Here is a 25,939-nt window from a genome sequence, read left to right as displayed (position 1 = left end):
TTTTTAATTAGGTGTGTATTTTTTTTAAGTTAGGATATATATATATATATATATATATATATATATATATATATATATATATATATATATGAAAATACACCAATAACATCAGGATAGTCTTTTCATCATTTTACATCGTCACTTTTTTGCGACCTGCAAGAAAAGAGGTAACCATGAGAGTTCCGCTGATATTGAGTGGAATTCTCTTAGAACTACTGATTTTTGCTGACCAAATTTGTACTCTAAGTCTTGGATTATTGTAAGTCGAAAGTGTTTTCCAGCTCCAAAATCTTCTTTATTCCCTTTTTGTACAGCTGATGGACGCATCGTTGTCAACAGTTCCAACGAATATGCTCATGTGTCCTTTTATTGCAGCATGCAAAACATGAACAAAGATCCAGAAATTAGCTTCCTTGTGATTTTATAGCACTAGAGATGTCTTATTCAATGAAAATCACCGTCACATCATTAAGAGCAAACATAAGATCATATAGCTAGTGCTATCAAGGAAAACAATTCTGTCTTATCTGCGTTTCGTAGAAACTGAACCAGTTCATAGAAAGCAAACCATTTTCTCTAAAATGATATCTTTCTCTTATTCCTCTTATATGCCTTACTTGTTGTATCTTGAAAAGAATGCAGATACTCCACCGAAAAATTTTCTGTCCCAGGTCGTTTTAGGTGAACGATGAAAGAACCATCATAGACAACGGCATCACAATGTATTTCCATTGCACTTATTTTAAAATTAGCATTCATCATTTGCATCTTCATCATCCAATCTTAACTTGTTTTCTTTTTCTCTCGAGTTGTTTTCATCAGTAGGAATACTATAATTTAACTCACTGAGCAGGAATGTTGTTGACCAGACTTATTTCCCGTTCAAACAGCTTCATTTATGAAATCGATGGAGGGTGAGGTTGATTTTCATAGAGGAGAAATTCAACTAGGTTGAAATTTACGGTATTGCAAATAATGAAAAACTTTGAAAACAAATCTGTATCGGATTTTAATCTTTTCAGTAAAAGAGCAGACTTACTGATTTTTCTGGAAAAATGAAATGCTAAAAAGTTATTGTTTTTCTACCCGTGAACATAAAGTGACTTTTGAGTCCCAACTCTTCTCTATAAATTTGTTGCACTGTTTTTTTTTCCTCAACTTGCCCAATCTTCATCAGTTGCTCCACATATTCAGGCCTAGGAACAAAATAAGCACCCAAAAAAGTAGAGAAAAGATACTTTAAACCATAAAAAAGAGACTAAAAGTAGACAAACTCAAGCCTATTTTGCAGTAGCCCAGGGGCATGTGCCTTCCATCTTTTCGGGTAGAATAAATTTGACGAATACATTAAATATTTTAATAGTATGAAAAAAAAAATCTTTATAAGTATTATATAAAAAACATACTATATTTGAAAAAAAAAAAGTTTGCTCAAGAATCGTAGCAGAGGCACTGACTGTGTGTTATATGCCAAAGGAGTGATATTCGAATCTGTACAAAAGAATACATTTTACTTATAACTAGTTCACTTCAGATTCAAGGCGAATTTTATTAATTTTATACTATTTCAATTAGTTCACCGACGTTTCTCTGATAAGATCAGTAAGATGACAAGGTGAGTGTGTGCCTGGGTGCTTAGCATTTATTTCAGGATGCAAATTTGAATTGAGGACTGCTATTTCAACTTATAAGGAAAAAGGAAAGAAACATGGCACATAAAAAAACAACAAAACTATAACATGATGGGTAAATGGTACTAATGTAATCTTAACTGCATTATGGGTTCAGAAACAAAAAGGAACACTTGCTGTTAAATTCAATTTTTACATTACTCTATAAATGCTATAATGTATAATTGCTCAATATCTGTAGTCTAGTTAAAAAAAATTTCCAAAACACATGCCCAACAGAATATTTGGCTGACTCTGCCACAAGATACAACTTTTACTTATAAACACTCAATAAAAACCCATAGGTCCATTTATTAAGATTAACACTGAACAGCAGAATTAACATGAATTTTAAAAAGTATAACCCAATGACAACCTTAGAAATAAGAAACTTGAATGATGACAATTTGAATAAATTTGGGTTCTCCCCTCCTCCTCTCCCAAAAAATGAAAAAAAGAAAAAAGCAATATATACTGTATTGATAACATATAAAATTTAAATTTTACTTTAAATCTAGTATTTAAAAAAATGCTTCATTAATGGTTAAAAAACTGAAATTAAAAAACTTAATGTATCAGAGATCAAGAGCAAACCATTATTATATTTTTTTTTTTTTTTGCTTTATCTTTTAAAGTTCTTTTTTTCTCAATTTGAAAAATAGTGATAATAAGTTGTGTTTCAAAATACTATCTTAATTTAAAAACAAATAAAAATCAAATAACTCAGTCTTTCAAATCTAAAATACTGTGAGCATTAATAAGCAAAACAAGAAAAGTTATTAAAAATAATTCATTCTAAGCCAGGAATATAGCAACATTTCTACAGTGGTTTGGTATGATAAAACAGAGCCTGCACTAAGCATTTGTCACCACGCCAAATACTATAAAACCATAACAGCAAAAAAAACTCCAATTAGGTAAAAATATTGGCTAACATAAAATTCTTAGAAATTTCCACAAAAAACAGAAATAAGATTTTTCCTCGACCCTTAAAACTATTATTAGAAATTCTGTAATAAAAAAATAAGAATAAATTAGGAACTCAATATCTAATGCATTGTTATTAAGTGTTTAGTGTAAACTGCACAGTGAAAATAATAAGCACTTACAATGCATATTTTATAAAATTATTCCAGTTTTTCTGATTGAAGTGAAAAAAAAAACCATAATAAGGTATATAATTACTTTTCAATAATTAAATAAGATTAAAAAGTGAAAAAAAAAAATGCGTTGTTTCAGCGAAATTATTTGAAAATTCAGACCCTTATATCTGCCAAACACCTTTGAATAACAAAGCAACTTTTATTTTGTTAGAAAGCTGGTAAAAAGTACTTAAAACACCACAAAAAAAATTTATCTGGCCCCCCACATGCATTTTTTTAGCATTGAAAACTGGATTTTTTTGAAAATTTGCAACTTCGGGGGAGTATATCTCATAAAGGGGGCGGAGTAACAAGCCAATTTTTTTTATACAATAAGTAGCCATGCATATAAATATATGATGAAAAATAGGGCTGGTTATTTTAAACCCTTCATGGGTTTTTTAATTTTCAAAAAAGGTAAAAAAATAGTTTTTCATTGCAAATTTTGACCTTGAAAAAATTGGTATTTTTTTAAAATATGAAATTTATTGATATCATACATGAAAAGATCTTTTTCTTAGCTTTCTAATGAGCTATGTTTGAGCTCAAAAGCTTTAATAGAAAAACAGTTATTGTTCATAAGACAAAGCATCAAAATGCCCTATTTTTGCTGTTGCCAACAACAAAAATTGCCTATATACCAAAGGGTAAATTTTTTAAACATAAAAATTATATTTTTTGGGGGTCTAGGAAGTGAAAGGAATGCACATGCAAATTTTCATCAAAATCAAAAATTGTGATGCAACAACTTTTTTGAAAATTTGTTGATTTAAAATGAAATGACCCTTAGATAAGTAACTATATTCAACTATAAGAACAAAAACAAACGTTTAAGAAATAAGGAAAACAAAACCTAATCAAAATTCTATAAAATCAAATTATGTACCTGAACATCGGGGGAAAAAAACATTAAAAAATCAGTTCGCTGAAAAGAATCTAAGGAATGAACTTGTCATTTGGTATTTCTTGCAATTTTTTTCTATTCCCTCGTTATTTTGGCGATTGAGTTCAAGATGAAGAATCCATTTTTCAACTTTTTTTCTTTAATGATTTGCATTTAGTCAGTGCCTTGCATGAAATGAAGTTTCACTTATAAGGAAATTATCCCGTCTGTAAAACGATTTCGTTTTTTTCAAAGCACAAAAAAATTCAAAGCACAAAAAAAAAAAAAAAAAAAAAAAAAAAAATTTGAATTCTGAAATTTTGAATCCAAATTATGTTTCTCGCAATCACGAACTGAGACAGGACCCTACTCATTGGAGTTATTGTTTCTAGAAATGGCTCCTGTCCCCCCCCCCCAAGCCTGCCTCTCCTCCTGGGCAGTTACGTGTGCATAGTTGTGTGTGTGCATAGACCTGTGTGTATGCACGTAGGCGTGTGTGTGTGTATGTGTGTGAAGTCGTGTGTGTGTATCAGGCCCGGACTGGCTCCTTCTGGGGTGGTCGGCTAGGTACTAGAAAGGGGCCCCCTGGTATGAGGGTTCCGGGGGCCCTTTCCCGCGAAAATGTGAGAAAGTTATTATTTCAAAAATTGCTTTTTCTTTTTGGACATGTTAAACAATAAAAATAAAGTTACATTTATATATAAAAAACATGTGTTTGAAGTTTTACTTGACTTACCCTTTAGCAAAACGAAATTTCATACCATTTTTACAAAATCTATTAAAGGTGCGTTATTTTATTTATCATTATTTCTGAATTGAACGTTTTTCTTTCTTTTTCCTTTATTTTATTTACTTATTTATTTTAGTTACCTAGTAAGCGGAGACTGTGTGCAGAAGGATTGTGATGCAGGGCCAGGGTTGGAAAGGTTTTTCCCACACCGGTATTTACCGTCCTGGGAAATACTGTGTTTTTCCCGCAAGGGAAAAACTGATTTTAAAAAATTTCAATTCAAAACAATCTTTTAAAGTATCAAAATTGAGTTCTAAGTTAACAATGGCTTGAAAGACAATACACAAATTACAAATCATAATCGTGTTCATATTCTTCGTCTTCTACTTCCACATTGGATCTTAGCATCATATAACAAAACACTAATTTAGAGACTTTTTGCAAATTTTATTTAAATTTAGCACAAATTATTTGTTGCTGCTCTTGATAACCCTGATATTTTTAAGTTTAAAAATTTTATTTTATTGTGATCAAAATATTTATTTAGGAAATTAATAATTGATAAAAAAACACTGTGAGCAAAGTTTATGTTATATGCAATAATTCTTATTTATTTATATTCCTTTCCTACAAAATAATTTAAAACTCAAGGGGAATTTGTAATAACTATTTATTTCTAACCTTCATTCTACACATCAGATTCAGATAGCCAAAATATTCCTTACATATTGTTATTTAGAAGTTTTCCCGGTATTTACCACTTCTTCCCAGTATTTCCCAGCGGGATGAAAAAAACAAGTTTTGGACGGGAAAAAGCCAACCCTCTGTGCAGGGCCACCTCTTTCAGTGAAGTAGTGTAGACCGGGGCACGTTTACGCAGCGCCCTTTTTTCAAAACGAATTATAACTGGAGGGCCAACAGTCATAACAGATTGATGCTGCTCCCTAGCAAATATCCTCATAAGGTTTTGAGCATCAGTCGAGCTTCGGTCAGTGTTGCCAGATGGTCAAATCCAGATTTCCCCAATTCCCTTCCTACTTTTCCCCAAAAAGCGATGTTTTCTATCAAAATTCCCCAAATTCAAAAAATATTTTTCCACTAATATTTTCATAAAAAAAGTCGACTTCATTTAATATTTTTGTCTCCTGAAATTTTTTTCCCTCCAAATAGTCAAGTTTTATAAAATTCCCCAACTTTTTTTTTCTTCTCATTTTCACTTTTTTTTTTTGTCTTCTTTACCTTTACCTTTCTTTATCTTTATCTTCTTTACTAATAATAAAGCTGAAAGTCTCTCTGTCTGGATATCTCTCTGTCAGGATCTCTGTAACGCGCATAGCGCCTAGATCGTTACGCCGATTTTCATGAAGTTTGGCACAAAATTAGATTGTAACATAGGGGTGTGCACCTCGAAGCGATTTTTCAAAAATTCAATTTTGTTCTTTTTCTATTCCAATTTTAAGAACATTTTCCCGTGCAAAATTATCTTAAGAAGGCTGAGTAAATTACCAAGCTATCATAACGTAGAACCGTAACGTGGGCAAGCCAATTGGCAAAAAATTTATCATGCATTATTTGTAAATATACAGGGGAACCAAAACACCTTTTAATTTTCTACTGCGGGCAAAGCCGTGCGGGTGCCACTAGTCATAAATACAAGCGCCTGACCGAGAGATAAGAAATAGCCAAATGGTTTTCTTTCTACTCGCATTTACTACTCTGCTTCTGTACGTACATTTAAACTATGATTTTTTTATATATCTATCCAAGAACATTCTTCATCACGCTTATTTTTACCTGTTTCACGTATCAACTAGTTACTCACGCAGAACATTAATGCGAACTCCGTAGCATAATATTCCACATAATGCGAAATCCACAAAGTTGATCAAAGCTAAACCAACGCTGTTTGATACAAACAATGTAACTACTTCTTGTCGTGAATCTCAATATGAAAAAAATTCTTTTTTCCCCCCGAGGTTTTTTCTTTCCCCAGGTTCCCCCCCCCCCAAAAAAAAAAATTCCCCAAAGAATTCCCCTCAAAACTCATTTCCCCAGACATCACCAGATTTCCCCAAAATGGGGAAATTTACCCCAATCTGGCAACACTGGCTTCGGTCTAGCATGCAGAAAGAATTATCGGTTTTCTACCAGGTCGAGTAAATTTTGAGTTGAACGGTTTGAGGCTTATTGTGAATAAATAGTTAAGAAAGAACAAATATATAAAAATTAGCAGAATTTTATCCTTTTTTGAGAATTATATTTGTATGAACTGAAATGTTATTAACTTTATTTGCACGTTAAAAATAAATCCAAATTTGGCGACGGGGCAAGTTCACGCGTTGACGTCTGAGCACCTTTACACACGTTCTTATACTGTGGCTTACTTCTAAACGTGCCCTGACGCTTTTTTCACTCCAAGTTGTCTCAAAACTTTTTAGCATCATCAGGCTATTTAGTTTTGAAAATCACTGTTTAAATTTTTAATTGAGTTACAAATTCGTATCTTATAGCTTACAATCATGTAGTGCTGTCTCCAGGGCTGTGGAGTCAGAGTCGAAGTCGGACTGATTTTGTGGTAAAGGAGTCGGAGTCGTTAGAAAACATGCCGACTCCGGGCTTCTTTTTTTTGTTACCTTTTCACTGACTCTCCTTGCATTTTTAAAAAACTGACTACCAATTGGTTAGATTACATGTATAAAAAGATACTAATGAGAAAATAATTGCCATTATGGCAATCAGCCAGCTTGAGTGATTACCGAACTTTCTGTAGCCGTCCCCTAGTTTACTTGCTTTTTAACTTAACTAATAGCAATTGTCAGCAAACGGTTTTGTTGCTTAACATTTTCAAGAAACCACTTTCAAATAAAAATAGAAATATAGTGTTTTGTTCGATCTCAGTTATAAAATAGTAAAAGAAACGTAACAAATTAGTAAGTCGAGGCCCTAGTTAAGGTTGAAACGTTTAAGGACGATTGGCAAATTCAAAAAAGTTCTGGTGCGAAAGCACGAATAAAAGATTTGATGAAATAATCTAATGTTTTTTTCTTTATTAAGACTATTTCTATAAGTCTCACTAAAAAGTATGGAACAAAATAAGTGTAAATGATTTCTTGATTACAACCTTCAATAATTGCAGTTAATCTTAAAATCTTCAAATTAAGGTTAATTCTAAAGCAGCCAATAAAATTTAAATTAAAAATTTAGCGAAGAAGAAATATAGGTATAGTAAAAGCTATTCGAACAAATTTGTATACCGCCGTATTTTGTGTAAAATTAGCTCCTGAAGTATATGTGCCCTATTTTCGTTGAAATTTTATTGATGAAATATAATTTAAAATATATTCCCGAAAATTTTCACTATTAAAATATTTATATTTTTTATAAACTCTGAAATTAACTTTGGGTGTCATCTACCAGATGGGTGTCACCCGGAGTAAACCACCCCCTCTCAAGAACTTGGATTTAGAAAAAAAAAGCTTTTTTTTTCTCTCAAATTACAGCTTTCAAAACTTGAAAGCACATGATTTGATCAATATCTATTTGTTAAACATTAAAGGGGGGGGGGGCAAATTACAGACAATCCTTTTTAATTTTTTTAAAAGGGATTTTTAAGTCATCTCACTTTTTAACTCGTAACTATTAGAAAATAAGATTTTTAAATTGAAATTCTAACGTTGTATGAGTCTTGGTTTTACAAAAAAAAACAAAATGGGAAATTTCCATAAAAATGAATTAATATTTCAATCTCTGTTTAGAGGTTTTTCCCCTTCCCCTGAAGGGAGAGAGGGAGTTAAAAAATACAATTAAGAAAAATTTAAAAAAATACGGAGTCGGAGTCGGGCGTTTCGAAATCCAAGAGTCGGAGTCGGCCATTTTCCTTCCGACTCCGCAGCCCTGGTCTTCATGCCCGTTCAGTTTTTACAATATACACTATTTCAGTCTGTAATAAATTTGCTTTATTTTAACGATGGTAAGACATTATGTTCAAAACACTCTTACAGAACCACATTAGGTGTCAAAATAAATATGCGTAAACGTGCCCCGTGTCCGGGGTAAGTTTACGCAACCGACTTGAACTTAAAAATAATTTTTTTAACGGTTAAAAACAAACTGAGCAACAACTGAATATACTAATCTTGACTCCATTAAATGCTTCATAAAATCGCAATGCCAGAAATTTCCTAAGTTAAAACATAGAATTTAGAAAATTCATTGAAAAAATTCTGCATAAAAGCCTTCTGAAAGTGCCTATAGAATATCCCCAATTTTAGGGGTCCGGGGGGTCTCCCTCGGGGAAATTTTTGAAAATCAGATATAAAGTTCTGCATTTTTAGGCCTAATGGGGAGGGGGGAGCTTAGTCTCTAAGAGTTCCTTATCATCTCCGTGGGTGAGCCACTGTTGGAAGTGGCTGAGTTTCTTTTTATCACACTATTTTAAGCTTAAAACAATGCCTTAATAGTATAAAAATTATCATACCTTTTCTACTTCATCTTGTCACTATTTTGTCCCAATGTATCTATCTTTTAATTTTCATAATAAAAATTATAGTTAGCTTGCACGCAAGTAAAATACAGAATGGCCAATATCCCTTCGGACCCTATCGGAAAGATTTCCATGTGCATTCAATTTTCCTATTTATTTACTGGTTTAAAAGCAAAAGGAGATGGTGCACTAAAGCAATCTACATGAACCCATTGAGTCTTGAACAAGTCATGAAGTTTTTATTGACTCCTATTTTTATTACATCTGCATTTCTCTTTTGTTCGAGTTTTTTTCACACGGCCATCATCCATACCCAATATCCACAGTTCTTGTCTTATCTCATCTTATTATTCTACAAGAACTTGCAGAAACGTGGAGAACGCACTTTTAGCGGCCTGGATCACAAAGGCTGGCATCACTCTCCGAGGCGTCCTAATTTAGTCCTGTCACCGGAGCAACTTAACCATGCGTGGAACCCAATTGACCAGGGTGCCAATTGACAAAGACAGATCTCCTGTGTAGTACCGCCGACAACCCCGGAGGCGTCGGTAGTACACTTGGAGAAAGAGGGAAGGAAAGAAAAGTAGTTCGTTAAAATTTTATTTGTTAGAATTTGTAAAAGATAACTTTTTTCATCTTTAGGATTACTCTGGAGATCTGCTGAGTACTCGCAGACTCCGCAATGCAAGGAGGGGGAGGGGGGGGAACCACTAAGATGCCCACGGCCCGAGAAACCAAAGAATCTTTTAAAAAATAAATCGAACAGCTAAACACCTGCAGGATCTGATTACTGAATAGGCCAACTAGGCCGTGGCCTAGGACCCCCGTTTTGTAGAAGCCCTCAAATGGCTTAAACTACTTTAGTTTGCGGCTAAAATTACTTTAGCCAATGGATAGAGTTTGACTACAGGGCCCCTCAAAAATTTTTTTGCCTACGACCCCTTGATATCTTAATTGGGCCCCTAATACCTTTGCTGAAATTTTAAAAGTTAAAAATATGTTTTAGCAACTCTTTGAAGGAAAAACGAAACTCAACGCATATTAACCCAGGAGCAGTTAAACTGTGCAACTGTGACGTTTAAACACATTTTCAAGTAGACAAAAAAAATATATGTACGGAAAGCATGAAAAATCCAAAGTTAGGCACCGCTTAATCTCTTAATGATAGTCTCATCAGTTCTAAAAGGATGAAAACAAAAATTTAATTTGATCAAAAAATTGATGTTAATGTTTTGTATATCTACGTATATAAAAGGCACACAACACCTCTAATCATCCCGGTTAATAAAGGAATAAAATGAAATTCAAAAAAAAAAAAGGTTTCAAAGCATTCAAAAATTAACTGAAAATGCCGTGAAAACTGGTCGAAGTATTTTCACGAAAAAATGTTTTGAGCAGTTCAGGTAAACAAAAATTCTGTGAATTTCGGTTCATCACAGACCAGAAACTTAAATGCCATCAACATCAACATAAATGAAATAAAATTAATGAGACAAAAACGAATTCAAAGAAAATTTCAAGCAGACAACAGAAAATAAAATATTTGAAAGAAAACCCTCAAATCGAAAAAACATGCCTCAAATTTATAAGAAATACAGAACGAAAGCTAAATCATTTACCAAATCAATATGAATTCCATACAATGTGAATACTTTTTTTTTTCAAAACCAAGATTTACAGAGGAGAACAGTTATTATTAGAATACTGTTAAGTCCTGGGAAATTCTTGTTTATTTGCTTATATAACTTAAAATTGAAATGGGCATCCAAAAAATCAGGATTTAAAGTCCCACATAACTACTCAATACCTTAAAATAATAATAAACTTGTAAAAATATTTAAGCATATGAATTCAAAATGTAAGTAGAAATATTAAAGCATACAAAAACAAACAACAACCACTCTTTTAATTTTGTTTGAGCGGGGGGGGGGGGCAATTCAGTGGGCGGTTAGGGGCCCTGAAGTTTTTTTGCAGGAGGCCGAACATTTCTGTTGGGGCCCGTAGGCGATTCCTAAGTTGCCTATTTGGTAATCCGGCATTGTTTACAGGACAAATTCAGAGAATTTAAAGCCCTAGGGGCCCCTAACCTAAAATTAATGTTTGCCTTGGGGCCCTACCTGGCTTTAATTAGGCCCAGTGTGCTATTTGTATAAAACTAGAAAGAGTGATCAAAAGCATCCCGGACAGGGCCTAATTAAAGATATAGGAAGGTTCTAAGCAAAGATTTTTTGGAGCCGCTATGCAGTCAAATCTTACTTTTAGTCATTAGCTAAAACAATTTTACCCATTGGGGGGCCCCTAAAAAGCAAGGGTCCTAGACAACAGTATAGTTGGTCCATTCAGTAATCATGCCCTGATCCTCGCAAAACGTATAAGGAAACAGATTAAAATAGTTACAAGGAAATCAAAGAATTGTAAAATCATATTTTGCTACATTTTTTTTTTTTTTTTGCTTCATTTGGGGGCCCTTTCTAGCTTGGGGGCCCTCGGCGATCACCGACTAGCCGACCTGACCAGTCCGGGCCTGGTGTGTATGTGTGTGAACGTGCGTGTGTGTAGGACATGGACATGGACGCCTCCGACCAGGAGGTCGAATAGCTCAAAACGGAGCAGCCGCGCCGCGCCGCCAGCAGAGGACGGTGGGCGGTGGTGCTGCAGAGGCTTCTGGTTCAATTTGAAAAAGGCACGGACACCAAAAACAGTCAAATGAGAACAATAAGCAATTGTCATTGCTCAAAAATTTATTAAATTTAAGTCTTTTGCTAAAAATTTTGGGATACGGCTAAAACTTTTAAAATTTGGCTAATTGTTGACTAGCAATTCGAGATCCGTAGCGCAGGCTTTGATAAAATACTTCAAAAAATGATTTCTACACTCTGCAGGATGCAACCTCTAACACAGCTAGCACTTTTCTGCAAAGCATACAAAGTTGAAAGCTTTTCATTTATTTATATATATATTTTTTAATGAATGCCTCAATTGACAAATTGATTAACTCCACTTAAAAAAAAAAAAAAAAAACCTCATTTCTGCTTTAATAGTCTTTTACCAATGCTTAGTATGTGAATTTATATTAAATTTGGGTTCAGTATCCTTCTGAACATGTGATGGTAGAAAATGTAACATAAGGGCCTATTTACTCTTATGGATAACACCATCTTCTTCATAACTATTATCTATTTTTTGTTTTATGGAGTTAGTCAATTTGTCAAGTGAGGCATCCAAATATCTCATTAGAAATTTTGAAATAACTATTTAATTTTAATTTATTCTCTTTTTCCAAATGATGATCAAACAAAAGTGCTGATTTCATTCAAGTTCAGTCTGCAAAAAAGATTTATGAATAATTCGTTAAGAATAAATTAAAATAAAAAGGCATTCTAAGCTAATATGATAAAAATAACTTCCACATTTAAAACTAATTGAAATATTTGCAAGATAGAAAAGGATTATAATTTCAATTTTGAGAAGAAAAAACTTTTTAAGCTAAGTTTTACTTCAATTTTGAAACAAAACTGAAAAGAAAAGGTTCCTTGAAATATCTAGCAAAAATAATAATAAATAAATTACGCAAAAGAATTGAAATCTGAAATGCAGCAAGCAATTTTCTGCGAAACATGTTGCAAAGTTTGCATGCTTGTTTTTATTACTTAATTATTTTTAAATTAATTTCAAATAATAAATCAAATGTTTATTTGTTTCAAATATGGTACTTTCCTTAAAGTAAGTTTATTGCAATGAAAAAGCCATTTCATACAAGGTTGTGATAGTTTTTAAACTTAATAATTGTATTATTTTCGGATGCAAAAGGATTGAAGTCTAAAATACAATAATCAGCTCTCTGCGAATCTCAAGTTAAATCAGGGGTGCCCCCTCCCCCTTAGAAAAAGGGCACACCGCCCCTAAATTTTGCAAAGACCCCCACCCCCACAAAAAAGCAAGCCCCCTAAAAATGAAAAAAATACCTCTCAAAACAACCCTCCCCAAAAAATTTCAATGGCGTAGTCTGAGGCATGACCTCCCCCCCCCCCTCGGTCGGCACCCCTTTGTGCATAAAAAGTAAAATAAGAAATAACAACGTCATGTCGGCCTATTATTATTATTTTATAATTTTCAGTTTTGTTTTTCCAATGTTTTTCAAAAAACGTTTTATTTAAATTTTAAACAAATTAAAAATCAAATGCTTATTTCTTTCTACCCTAAAACTAAGTTCATAAAAATAAATAATAAAAAGAAAAGAAAATTAATTTGAATTCTGAAATGTTGAATTCAAATTATGTTTTTCGCAATCACGAACTGAGACAGGACCCTACTCATTGGAGTTATTGTTTCTAGAAACGGCTCCCCCCCCAAGCCTGCCTCTCCTCCTGACCGGTTATGTGTGCATAGTTGTGTGTGTGCGTAGATCTGTGTGTATGTACGTAGGCGTGTGTGAGTGTATGTGTGTGAACGTGCGTGTGTGTAGGACATGTACGCCTCTGACCAGGAGAAGCGGATAGCAGAGGCTTCTGATCCAAGTTGAAAAAGGCACGGACACCAAAGACGGTCAAATGAGAACAATACGCAATCGTGATTGCTCAAAAAAATAAAGTAATAAAAAAATAAATAAAATTGAAATACATTATATTCCAATTAAAAAAAAGCTATCCTACACTGGCATATGATTGCTAAAAAACTAAAAAATATTTGAAGAATGCAAAAAGAATGAAATCTTAAATGGAAATTAAGTTTGCAAAAAGAAAAAGATAATAAAAATAAAACTAAAATACATTATTGCAGTACAAGAAGCTATCCTATACTTCCATATGAGAGCTTCGAAAGTAAAAAATACATGAAATATTTGAAGGATGCAAAAAGATTGAAATCTAATGCAGAGCGATCAATTTTCGGCGAAGCACGTGGCTCCGTGTTCGCAAACTTTTATTTTTCCATTACTTTATTTATTTTAAACAGCTTTTCAATAAATGTTCTATTTTAGCTCACAACAAATTAAAAATCTAATGCTTATGCCTTTCCGATTCGATGTTTCCCTGAAAATAAGTTCACGAAAAGAAAATAATAATAATAATCATAAAATAAATTATTTAAATAAAAAAATCTGTCCTACATTTGCATATAATAGCTTCCTAACCGAAAAATACATGAAATATTTGAAGGATGCAAAGAGATTGAAATCTAATACACAGCGATCAATTTTCGGCGAAGCACGTGGCTCCATGTTCGCATACTTTTATTCTTCCATTACTTTATTTTAAACAGTTTTTCAATAAATGTAAAATCAAATGCTTATGCCTTTCCGATCCGATGTTTCCCTGAAATAAAGTTCAAAAAAAGAAATAATAATAATGATAAAATAAATTATGAAAATGAAAAAAGCTGTCCTACATTTGCATATAAGAGCTTCCAAACTGAAAACTAATTGAAATATTTGAAGGATGCAAAAAGATTGATATCTTATACACAGCAACCAATTTTCCGCGAAGCACGTGGCTCCATGTTTGCACTTTTTTTATCGTTTTAATCTTCCATTTTTTAAACAGGTTTTCAACAAATATTCTATTTTAATTCAGAAGTAATTGAATCGCAAATGTTTATTCCTTTCAAATTAGATACTTCCCCCTGAAATTAAGTTCACAAAAGCAAAAAAAAAAAAAAAAGAAGAAAAATAAAACTACATATTCACAATAAAAAAAGTGTATTCTGTATTAATAGCTTCTGAACTTTACAGCTTATCCTAGAATTGGGGACACAGAGGGATTAAGGACTATCCCCCCCCCCCTCAAGCTTCACACAATAGCTCTTTGGGGGAAAAAAATGCAAGTAGGGGAGTGGTTTAATTGCACTACTCTCCATTGACAAAGCTTCTTCTTTTTAGCCATTTATCTGATCATTAGAAGCGATCTGATTGGTCAAGCTGCGTACGTTTGCTAAACGAAATTCTGCGAACTGAAATCTTTTAACAGGCGTCAAAAGTAAGATTTTCATAGCACTCGCGGGAAAAAAAAGAAGAGATTTTAGAGACTAAATCATGAAAATAGAGACTTAAGAGACACTCAAGAAAAACAAGAGACAAATAGCTAGAAAAGAGACTAGTTCCGAGGCCTGCATATTCTTTGTCTACTGCTACATTCGTCTTCAATGAGAACAATTCTTTCGATGACTCTAAAAATGGATTCTCATGTTTAGCTATTTCTCTTCAAGACCTTTCTTGAAAATGTGCATTGGAAACTTAACATTTCTTCATTACGCATATACAGCGTTTCTTTAAATCAGCAGAGGTAACTTTTTCAAACTGTGTAATTAAATCGATAATTTGAAACCAGCCAACACCCATCAACTTAACGCAGTTGGATCTGTGAAAGACCAATAGCCCCACCATCTCCTTTCACTATCGCATTGTTTTGCTAAGCATGGTCCGATCCAATTACAGAAAACACGTTCATTGTCTTTTTTACAACAAACGTTTTTTCAAAAACTTTGTGTTCGTCTAAAGGTTTGTGGGTTAAAGAAAAAGATCTTGAATAAAAACTGGTAACCATCCAGCATAGTTACCAAAGTATATGTATAGCGTATAGCAATAAAATAAAAAAAAATTTAAAAAAAAACCACACACACACCCAAAATCAACTCCTTCAAAGTTTCAGTAAAGATACTAAAGTTGGTTGAAATCTATTATCTAATAAACTTTAATTTTAAAGGCACCAGCTTTAATACGGTGCTTCAAAACTTGAATTTGTTTATATATATATATATATATGATTTTTTTAAAATAAAATGAGAAAAAGCTTACTGATGATCAATTGGGTTACGGAGAATTAACAACAGCAACAATAATAATAATAATAATGAACAGAAATTTAAAATTCAACTTTAAATTTCTTTCTATTAGAATTATGTTGTCTTGAAATTAATTTCTCCCTTTTTTCTTCAAGTCCTTTTTCTATTATACCCTTCGCAAATAATTTCAATTATGCGTGCTCAGTCATTTAAAACGAGGGGCATCATAACCGGATAATTGGACAGTTCGTGCTATTAGAGTTCGGATAACTGGAACCCTACTTTGATATAACATTAATGTAATGTATCTTCAAATTCAGAAACCTGTAATTCTGTTATGGGGGGAAAAATTCCCTTCAGGAAACTCACAATTTAAAAATATCGATTTTTTTTTTTAAACCACTTTTTGTAAAGTTATTTCTGAAATTAGACATTTGTGGAGTTTTAAATAGTAAAGAATGTAATAAACATCCATGGAATGATACAACCAATGATTTAAAATACTATAATAACGAAAATTTAAAAAGAATCGCTGTTTTTGGTTTTGGACCAAAAATGGCCGTCAGGGGAGTTTTGGGGGGGGGGGATTTTGGAATGCCTCCCCTTCCTAAAATTTTTGTTTATACAATGTCTACAAGCATGCCGAGTTTCATAATTTTATCACAATTTGCAATTTCTTCCCCCGTAGCCCCCGGACTAAAGAAACAAGTTTGGTGTTGACTACTATCATAGTCTTATTAAATAAAATCAATCTTTTATTGTTTAAATTTTCTATCAGCTTCATGTTATAGCAATAAATTAAGTTTACCATTCTTGTATATCAAACTAAAATGCTTACCGTAAATTACTCGCGCTATTATTTTTTGTCCATCTTAGATTAAAACGAAAAATATTTAAATAAAATAAAAGATTAAAAAACTGAATCCCGACTACGGAAAAAAACCCCTAAAAGATAAGAAACAAGGTAGGTGCTGTTTAATATCATCATCCTATTGAGTAAAACCAGTAACTTGATAGGTTAGATATTCCTATTTATTTAGTTCTATTGAAATCCTTTGTCACTTTCACATTAATAACATTATAATTCAATTCAAATGCCGTTGTCATGCGTTCTCAACTACAGTTCTACTATACCGCACGACTACGGTATTTGAATTGAATTATAATGTTATTAATGTGAAAGTGACAAAGGATTTCAATAGAACTAAATAAATAGGAATATCTAACCTATCAAGTTACTAGTTTTACTCAATAGAACAATGATATTAAACAGCACCTCCCTTGTTTCTTATCTTTTTTTTTTTGCCGTAGTCGGGTTTCAGTTTTTCAATCTTTTATTTTTTAAAACTAGTTTCCGAGAGAGTGCTCCAAACCTCTTCTCCCCTACCGTTATCAAAGACAAGTAGAATGCATCTTTAAAACTGCAAATTAGAAAAATTTCTTGTTGCGGGCCCTAGAATCACTCCTCCACCTCACATCACAAAAAGAGCGCACTGAACTCCCTTTTTAGCACTACAATTGCAGAAAAAGAGCCACCGGACAACCCCCGAACCACCCTCCTCTGAACATTATTGGACATAATGTTTGCGTTTTGAACGTTTCAATTTCGAAAAACGGGCGTGGGGACGGAGTCGCATCCGAGCGTATAATATTACGAAAGACAGTTAGAATGCATTTCTAAGAATAGAAATAAAGAAAAATTTCCTGGGATATAGACCCTCAAATCTCTCCTTACTCTAACATCATCAAAAAGATTTTCTAAAACTGCATTCTTAGAGCTACAAGTTCAAAAAATAGACAGGTGAGCGACACCGGACCTCTTCAATCCTAACATTACCACAGATCGTCTAAAATGCGTTTTCAAAACTAAAAATTTCGAAAAATTTCCAGGGCAGAGTTAATACTATGCTTAAGGTTTGTTCATATCGGCTTCCTTTTATATCAGAAATCCTATACAGCCGCCACAGAACAAACAGTACTTACAGAAATACCACTTTGAGGCGACGATTATGCATACATTTGCTGAGAAAAAGGCTGTAACCTTCTCAATAATTTTTATTCTTACGATAAACTTGTATCGCCTAGTAAAAATTCCTTAAAAAATGCTCTGCTGTGAGCAACAAGATGCTTTACTGTGTGTCTGTAAATTCATCGGTCGGCCGATAAGATAACTTTGTTGCATACCAGTCCAGGACCTTCTAAGGCCCTAACAGCTGCCTGTAATAATCTTCTGTAGGGGACAATGAACACGTAAAGGCAGGGCCGCCTCCAGGGGTGGCGTAGAACCATGGCTGCCAATTTTAATTTAGGGATGAACAAAGTAAAAAAAAAAAAGAAAACCTTCTCAGTATTTAAAAAAAAATAAATAGAAGTAACAAAATACCAAGTGGAATTCCCGTAACAAAAAATATTTTCGCAACAAAATTTTGAAAGAAAATGCAACCCTTGAATATTAAACCTTTAAATATTATTTAGGAACATCCACGGTTCTTTATTATAATTTACCTAACTAAAGGCAGTTGAAATTTTTCGAGACATTCTGACAAATTTAAAAAAAAATCAACCAAAAAAGTATTAAGCACATAGTAAAAACCTATGACAAATTTTAATTTAATACAGTGAATGAATAGCTAGATAATAATGGCGGTTCCATAGGGGCCACCGAAGCATGTTTTAAATAGAAAAAAAGTTAAAATGCAGTAAGGGAGATTTAAAACATTGTAATGTAATGAATACTAAGTGTAAGATATTCTAGCTGGAGGATATTTAAAGTAAAATAAAGTTGGAAGAAGATCTGGTGTCCCTGAAAAGTATCACATCAATTCAAAATGCTAAAAAATATTTTAACGAATCTCGAACTCTTTATTTTCAAACAACTTCAAACATCAGGTTGGAAATTGAAAATTTCAGTATGAAAAAAGCCAAAGAACTAAAATGATCTCAGAAAAGATACACTGGGGGGAGGTTTTTCCATAACATTTGTATCAATTTAATAAAAAGATAGGGACTTAGCAAAGAATGCGGAAGGGAGAGACATCCTCTAGCCTTACCCTTCATTTTACACCTCCAAGGTAGATTAGAAACGTGTTTAAAACTTTTATTTTGAAAGAGTGCAGGGGAAGTTTCTAAATCGGAACCCAGTCCCATCTCATATCACCTATCATTATCAAAGATGGCCTACAATTCCTATTTAGGACTTCAAATTCGAAAAGCTTCCAGGAGAGTGATCACCCAAATCCCTGCAGAAGTTCCTCCACCCCATCTTTAAGGATCATTTAAAATTTCGTTTTTAGGACAGCAATTAAGAAATTTTTCAGAGGTCAGCGAATCTCTCCTCCCTCTTGTATCACCAAAGGTGGTGTGAAATTTCTTTTTTAGGGCTTCAATCCCGAAAAGATTTCCGAGAAGAGCCCCTGAACCCTTGGTAACATCAGCGAATATCATTTACGACTGCGTTTTAGAATTCAAATTTTGAAAAATTACAGAATGAAAGTCCCCGAACAGCATCACCCACTAATATTACCGAAGATCGACAAAAACTGCGTTTTAAAAGCTAACTTAGAAAAATTTTTGTTCCCAACACGCTCGCCAGCATCACTAAAGATCCTCTCAAATTTCGTTTTATGGGATTCAATTCCAAAATATGTCTTGAAAATTTCTCCCTCTCACGTCATTGAAAGTCGATGAAATAATGTTTTTAAACTTCAGTTTCCCAGAATTGTCGGTCCCCTTTACGTTATCAAAGAAGACCTACAATTCCTTTCTTTAGATTTCAATTACGAAAAAATTCCTGGCGAGCACCTTCGAGCCTCTTCTCTCCCAAACATTACCTAAGATCACCTAGAATGCATTTTTAAGACAACTAATTGAAAAAAATTCCTGAAGGGGAGGGGGGGACACCGGATCTTTGCTCTCATTAACATTGTCAAAGATAGTTTAAAGTTCGTCAATTGTCACCTAAATTGGCGCTTTGGTAACTTCAATTGAGAAATTTTGCCCAGAAAGAATTCCTGAACAGCCTTCTCCCCCCTAGTGTTTCAAAACAATGCTTACGCATACGTTTTAGAGCTCTGATTTTGAAAAAGTTTTGGGGGAATTCTCCAAATACCCCCTCCCGCAAACATCGCCGAAGATCATTTTAAAAGTCTAACAATGCGTTTTTGAAGCTGTAATTTTGAAAATTTTCCGTGGGAGTGCCCCCTCCCCCCAGCATCAGCAAGAATATTAATTTTTACTATGCAGGTGTTCGTATTATTGATTATTTTTCTCCACATTCGTAAACGCAGTTTGAATACTCAAATTCTAATGGTGACTCCCTACTAAAACTAGAAGATGTATTCACTCTATCTTTTATATCTGAAAAAAAAAAAAAAACAAAAAAAACTGAAGGACGGTGAGAGCGTTTCCTCTTCAAGGAGCAAGTCTTAAGGGGGCCGGCTGGCCTGTAAATGCCAGGGCCGGTTCATGTTGCCCCATCCGCCACTGAAAATGCTGCTACAATATTGGATTTTTTAAAGTTGGCAGCTCTGTACATATATACTAGCTGCATTGTCTGGCATTACACGCTTACCTGAAAAATAAAAGCTGACACATATTCAGCTATCAGACACAAAAAAAAAGTAATGTGTAGAAAAGAACAAATTTCCAACTCAAAATTAAAATTTATAACTCATTGTTTTTTTTTAAATCCCAAAATATTTATTATATAATTTATATATAATAAATTTTTATATAATTTAACCAGCATCAGGCGTGAGTTTTCCACATAGACATGGCCATTAGAATAATGATTGTTAGTTAGATGAGTTCACATGTATTAATGAATTGTTTCTTAAAATTTCAGAAAAATATTTAAATACTTGTCACAACATGTTTTATGATTTATTAAAATGTTGCGACATGTTTTATTATAATTAACTCATTCTTGTACCTTTTCTTTTTAAAAAGAAAATACCTTTCATTATTTAAAGTATATTAATCATGCTTTTATATTATATGCATAAAAAGTCATGTGTTAAATGGCAAATAACCAGATTTTAAGAAGATTGAATCGGAAAACTATTGAGTTGGTTCCTTTTTCATGTCCGTTTCAAAATAACTGTCGCTTTTGACGGGTTTTAAGCAATTTGGAATGCGACCTTGGACAACCTTGGCTGTGTACTTGCTGTAAACAGGAAGTGCCTTCGGCGATTGACCTACATTCGAATGCCACTTCTTCCCCACATTGGATTAAATTAATTGTTTTCTGCTTGAGCAACGATGAAAGTGGCAACAGCATCTATAGATTTTTGAGAGGTTATAAAAGCCCGGACTCTTCGGAATGGAGGAAGTCTTCTAGAGAGTTCTCTGCAGTGATATCTTTTTCCTTCCGCGGGCGATTTCAGCTCACCGCGCCCCGAGAAGACTTAGGAAGATGTCCATTGGCATCGGAAGTGTTTTCGACTCCCGCGGTCCTTGCTTGGTTTTGGACCCCCTAAGAGTGTCGCTACAATGAACGCAGAAGGCCGCCGATGAATATCCCCCCCCCGCTGACCAGCGAAGAATGTCTCGCCGCAAATGCAAAGTTCCGATGGACTGTTTATCTTTGTGCGTTGCATGAGCTGCTCCCGGCCTCTTTTTTAAACGCTTGCACTTTCACTCAAGTTGATGGTGACGCCAGCCTGTACGCTGCCCCATTTGGAAACTGAACTTTTTATTTTTTGTGACCTGATTTTTTAGACATTGATGAACTAAGACGTTTGTGTATTTTGTACAAGTGAAATTCTCTGGATTAAATGAATACTTCTGCCAAATGGGTGAGTTCGTCTTTCTTTGATTTAGTGTCCCCTTGTTTTTCTTCTCCATGCAGTAACCAGCCTGGTAATAATTGCAAAGCCCCTTTCCATGTTTTAACTTGCCCCTGTAAATTATTTTAATCTTTTGTTTTTCAAAATGCCTTTTCTAAATTGTCCTGGATTTGCTCACCCTGCTTTATTCACACGAGCCACATACTAAGTATTTTATTCGTAATATATCTATGTGTTTCCCCTGGGTGCTTTGCATGTCACTGCCGGATTCCTCTGAATTTTTTTGCAGCAGGAAAAATATCTAACTTAAGTTTTTGGGTTTTCACATCGCAATGTTTACGGCCAATTTTCATCCTTTTTATTCATATAATTGTAACCAAAAATCTACCACAATACTTAAACTAAAAGTAGTTCTAAAACTAACGTACATCAACCTAACAGAATTTTGCCAATCAATTGTGTTCCACAAAAGCTATTAAAACTGGCAGAAAGTGCAGTTCATATTTGAAAAAAATAAAAAATAAAAAAAACAAGAAAGCTAAATCCGTTATTCTTTTTGAATACTGTAAAATGGGGGAACATTGCTCCTCTAGGGATAACATTGCTTCAAAAAGTGTAAAAGTTTTTTTTACTGATTTTTGAGGACTTCAGTGACAAAGTGATTGACAATGCGAAATTTCTTTCAACTAGGTCAGGGATTCCCAAACTTCTTCGACTTGAGGCACCCCTTGAAGATTTAGAATTTTCTCATGGCACCCTCATCCATCTCTATTATGTAAGCAAGGGAGGGGTAGGGAGGTCAGGGTTTTTTCCCCACACCTGTGGACAGTTCCTGAACATAAGCACACGATTATAACCTCTTCTGAAATACTCCGGTGTTATAGTATAAGGACACTGGTAGAGTAATGAGGCGAACCATGGTCCTACTGTACTACAATCTACTTTCTAGGTTTTCAAATCTCGGGAAAAAATGACCGCACACAATGTTTTTCTTTTCGAATTCGACTTTTTTGTTCCAGTCAAACTTCAGGGAGCGACGTAGAAATAAAATTTACCGTAAAATAAGATCAGTTGGTTTTGACATCACTCTTCTGCAACACCTTTTGATACACCGTGGCACTATCAGTAGCGTAACTATGAGGTCTAGCGCTCCTGGTGAACTAAAGAAATTGTGCCCCCCCCCCCCCACCAAGGGAATCGAAGCAATTTTTTGAAAATTCGATTTTGTTCTTTTTATATTTCAATTTAAAGAAAATTTTACCGAGCGAATTATCACAATGTGGACGAATAAATTACATTATTATCATAACATGGAACCGTAACATGAGCAAGCAAATGAATACAGCAAATTTGCGAGAAATTCATCATCCATTATTTGTAAATATACAGGCGAACCAAATGACCTTTTTTCTACTACGGGCAAAACCATGCGGGTACCACTAGTTTCTACATAAAAATGACCAGTTAACTCATTTTAAACAAATAATTTTATACGGAATATTTTTAATTGATTGTTATAACTAATGCTTTAACAACACGGCCCTGATATTTTCTTTTTGGATGTGAGTTGTCATTCTTATTTAAAATTATTCAGCTCATGCACGTTACTGCATTTTATGATTTTCTTTAAAGTGCAAAACTGCCTTCAAATATTTTTTTAAGTTAAATGGGAAAGATGGAGTCATGTCTTTTTTAACTTAATTTTTTTAAAAAAAGGAAATCAATCAAACACGTCAATTTGCATGAATTTGTCCACATAACAAGGATCTGTAATAACATAATGTGGGTTTACTGTATAATAATAAAACTTGGAACTATTTACAGCACAATATTGAGCAATATTAAAATAACTTATATAATGATTTACACTTTTTTACATTTCTAAATTGTAGTTTGAATGATCGTTCAAAAGTAGAACACAATATGTTTATATATCAAAGTATTTAAATAAACTGTTGGAGTTATAAATACCCTACATTCTATGAACTCATTCCAATCTATGCCATCTACACATGATTCATAGACTAACTGAGCTGACACATTGATTTTCTGTAAAAGAAAAAATATATATATCCATATATACATATGTATAAATAAATTTTTTATTGGAAAAAAAAATCCCTCTCTCAATGTTGCCACGAAAGTTCAAGAATGAAATTCCCTGACATTTCCAGGTTTTAAAAGTGGTTTTGAGAAAAAATCCAAGTTATTGATGTCCACTTTCATTTTGCAACACTAATATATACATCTCAAATTTTGATAAAACTTACCTCATTTTCAAACTTTACAAACAATGGTTACCAAATTTAATTTACTCAAGATGAAATAATCAAAAATATGTACTTAGGGTGGTTCAAAAAAATTTTTTTTTCAGCTAGAGTACAAGACAACCCCTATTTTTTTAGACATACTAATAGTATTGTGTTGTAAAAGTTTTAGCTTCTTACTCAAATTTTAAGAGGGCACTCAATGACCCCTCAATTTAACATTAGCCATAGCATAGAAAATGTCACAAATTTAAAAACATTTAATTTCCTGAGCTGTTTTTTTTTTTTTTGTAAATTCTTTTATTGCAATGTATATGCATATAACTCATGTATATTATAATATGTAGCATAGTTTTTTCAGTTCAATGTATTTTTTAACCATATTCTCCCCATACTTAGGAAGTTTGGGGGAGGGGGTTGAGCACCCTCTTTCAGTTGAAATAGGAAGCTAAAATTCTTCCAGTATATTACTATCCACAAGTCTAAAAACATTGAGTAGTGTCCTGTAATCTAGGAGAAACTATTTTAAATGTATTTTTGAACCACCCTAACAAAAGTGAAACAAATCACTGCTGCCTTACATCAAGTGAAAGAACAGTCAAATAAACAGTTGTGACATCTGTATCACAAAAAAAAAGTTAATTGCTTGTCTGAACCAAAAACTTATGAACCTAAACCTTTTCAATTATTGCCTTCCACCCCTCCAGTCCAGTACATTCAGTGTGCTTTTAGACTTAGGCCAAAAAAAGTCACGCATCTTTTAGCTCCACATATTTTCCCTATTTGTTGCTGATAAAGCAGGGGTGATGCCCCCCCCCCCAAATTTTTCTGAACGCCTTTGCGCTTTTTTATTTTTAACCCTCTTTATTTATTTTTTTAACATTTTTTATTTACCTATTTATTTATCTTTAATTATCCTTATTCGGAAAGAAAAGTTCTGCGCTCTGCCAGTGAAATACACACACACATGCAGAATAAATAAATAAAGTAAATTAAAATAATTTAAATAAAAATAAATGAATAAATGAATTTAAATCAATAAATGAATTCAAATATATAAAAATTAAAAAATCCCCCCAAAAATTTTGATGGCCCACTTGCGCCGTAATCCCTTTTAATAAAGTAAAATTTTGAGCAATAATCACAAACTCTCTGATGTGCAGATTTTTTTTTAATCAGATTACTTTTATTTTGAAAGAAAGGAGCACATTGAAACAGTCATTAAAGTTTTTTTTAAAGAACTTTCCAAATTTAAAATTGTTTAATGAACTAAATTTACAGAACAAAACTGTCTAGAAGAAAACAATTTCATTAACGAAATTTAAAAAATAATATAAAACATGAAAAGATTATTACAGCTCATTAAGAACTTCTGACGCACTCCCAGATAAAACAAGGAGCCGCTTACTCAAAATAGTAATAACTTCGGAATTGCTGATGTAAAAAGCAGCATTTAGACAGAGTCCGCTCAAACTACAAAGACAAAAAATACCTTCTGTGTATGTCCGCTTACTGCTATGGCGCACCAATGCCAGAGAGTTGATAAAAAGAAGTGCAGAGGGAAGGAGAAAGTCAGAACTACAAAAAGATGAATGGCGGCGGGAAAAACAAGGTTGAAAGAAATTATTTTTGATGTCATATAGCACCGGCGCTAACTAAGATTGATTGGAAAATAAAAGAAATTCCTCTGACATTTCCAGAAATTTATGGGTTTTTTTTTTTTCATTTTTCCTGACATTTCCCTGACCATTTTCATTTTCCCCGACAATTCCAGATTTTCCCGGTGCATAGCAAACCTGCTCTCCTTTCAAAACTATACAAGAAGGAAAATTATTCATTGCATAACGAAAGGTATAGAGTATAGTCTACATACTGTTTTGCTAGAATATGAATCATAAATTTTTCTCTTCAATCTTCCAAAGACACTTGTCTTAGCATAAGCAACAGCTGAAGAGTGATTCATTGCAATCTAAAACAAAATAAAAAGCATGCTTAATATTTCATTTGTATGAATTAAAAATGCAAACTTTGTACAATCACTGGTTTGGTAAAAAAATTTGCCCATGATAAGGACACAAAGTTCATCTATATATAAAAATGGATGCGTGTTTGAGGGGGGGTGTGTGTATGTTCTTTATAGAAATCTCCAGTTTTAGTCGGATTTCTTCCAAGTTTGGCACAGAGGTAAATTGATGTTCAGG

The 25,939-nt window shown here is 33.4% G+C and overlaps 1 protein-coding gene across 4 annotated transcripts in view; it reads right to left on the bottom strand.

Moving 5' to 3' along the window:
* Positions 1-25,939, bottom strand: part of LOC129218300 (ubiquinol-cytochrome-c reductase complex assembly factor 1-like) — a 77,473-nt gene that overhangs the window by 18,847 nt on the left and 32,687 nt on the right. For all 4 annotated transcript variants that reach the window (XM_054852538.1, XM_054852537.1, XM_054852536.1 and 1 more), the window contains 2 exons: positions 25,612-25,707; positions 23,448-23,520 (listed from right to left, as the gene is read on the bottom strand). In XM_054852538.1, coding sequence (XP_054708513.1) covers positions 23,448-23,520; positions 25,612-25,707 — 169 coding nt within the window. The remainder of the gene's footprint in view (positions 1-23,447; positions 23,521-25,611; positions 25,708-25,939) is intronic.

This window comes from Uloborus diversus, chromosome 3 (assembly GCF_026930045.1).
Source record: "Uloborus diversus isolate 005 chromosome 3, Udiv.v.3.1, whole genome shotgun sequence".
NCBI classification, from domain to species: domain Eukaryota; kingdom Metazoa; phylum Arthropoda; class Arachnida; order Araneae; family Uloboridae; genus Uloborus; species Uloborus diversus.
Note: the sequence above shows the minus strand (reverse complement) of the source record. Positions and strands in the feature narration are given on the sequence as shown.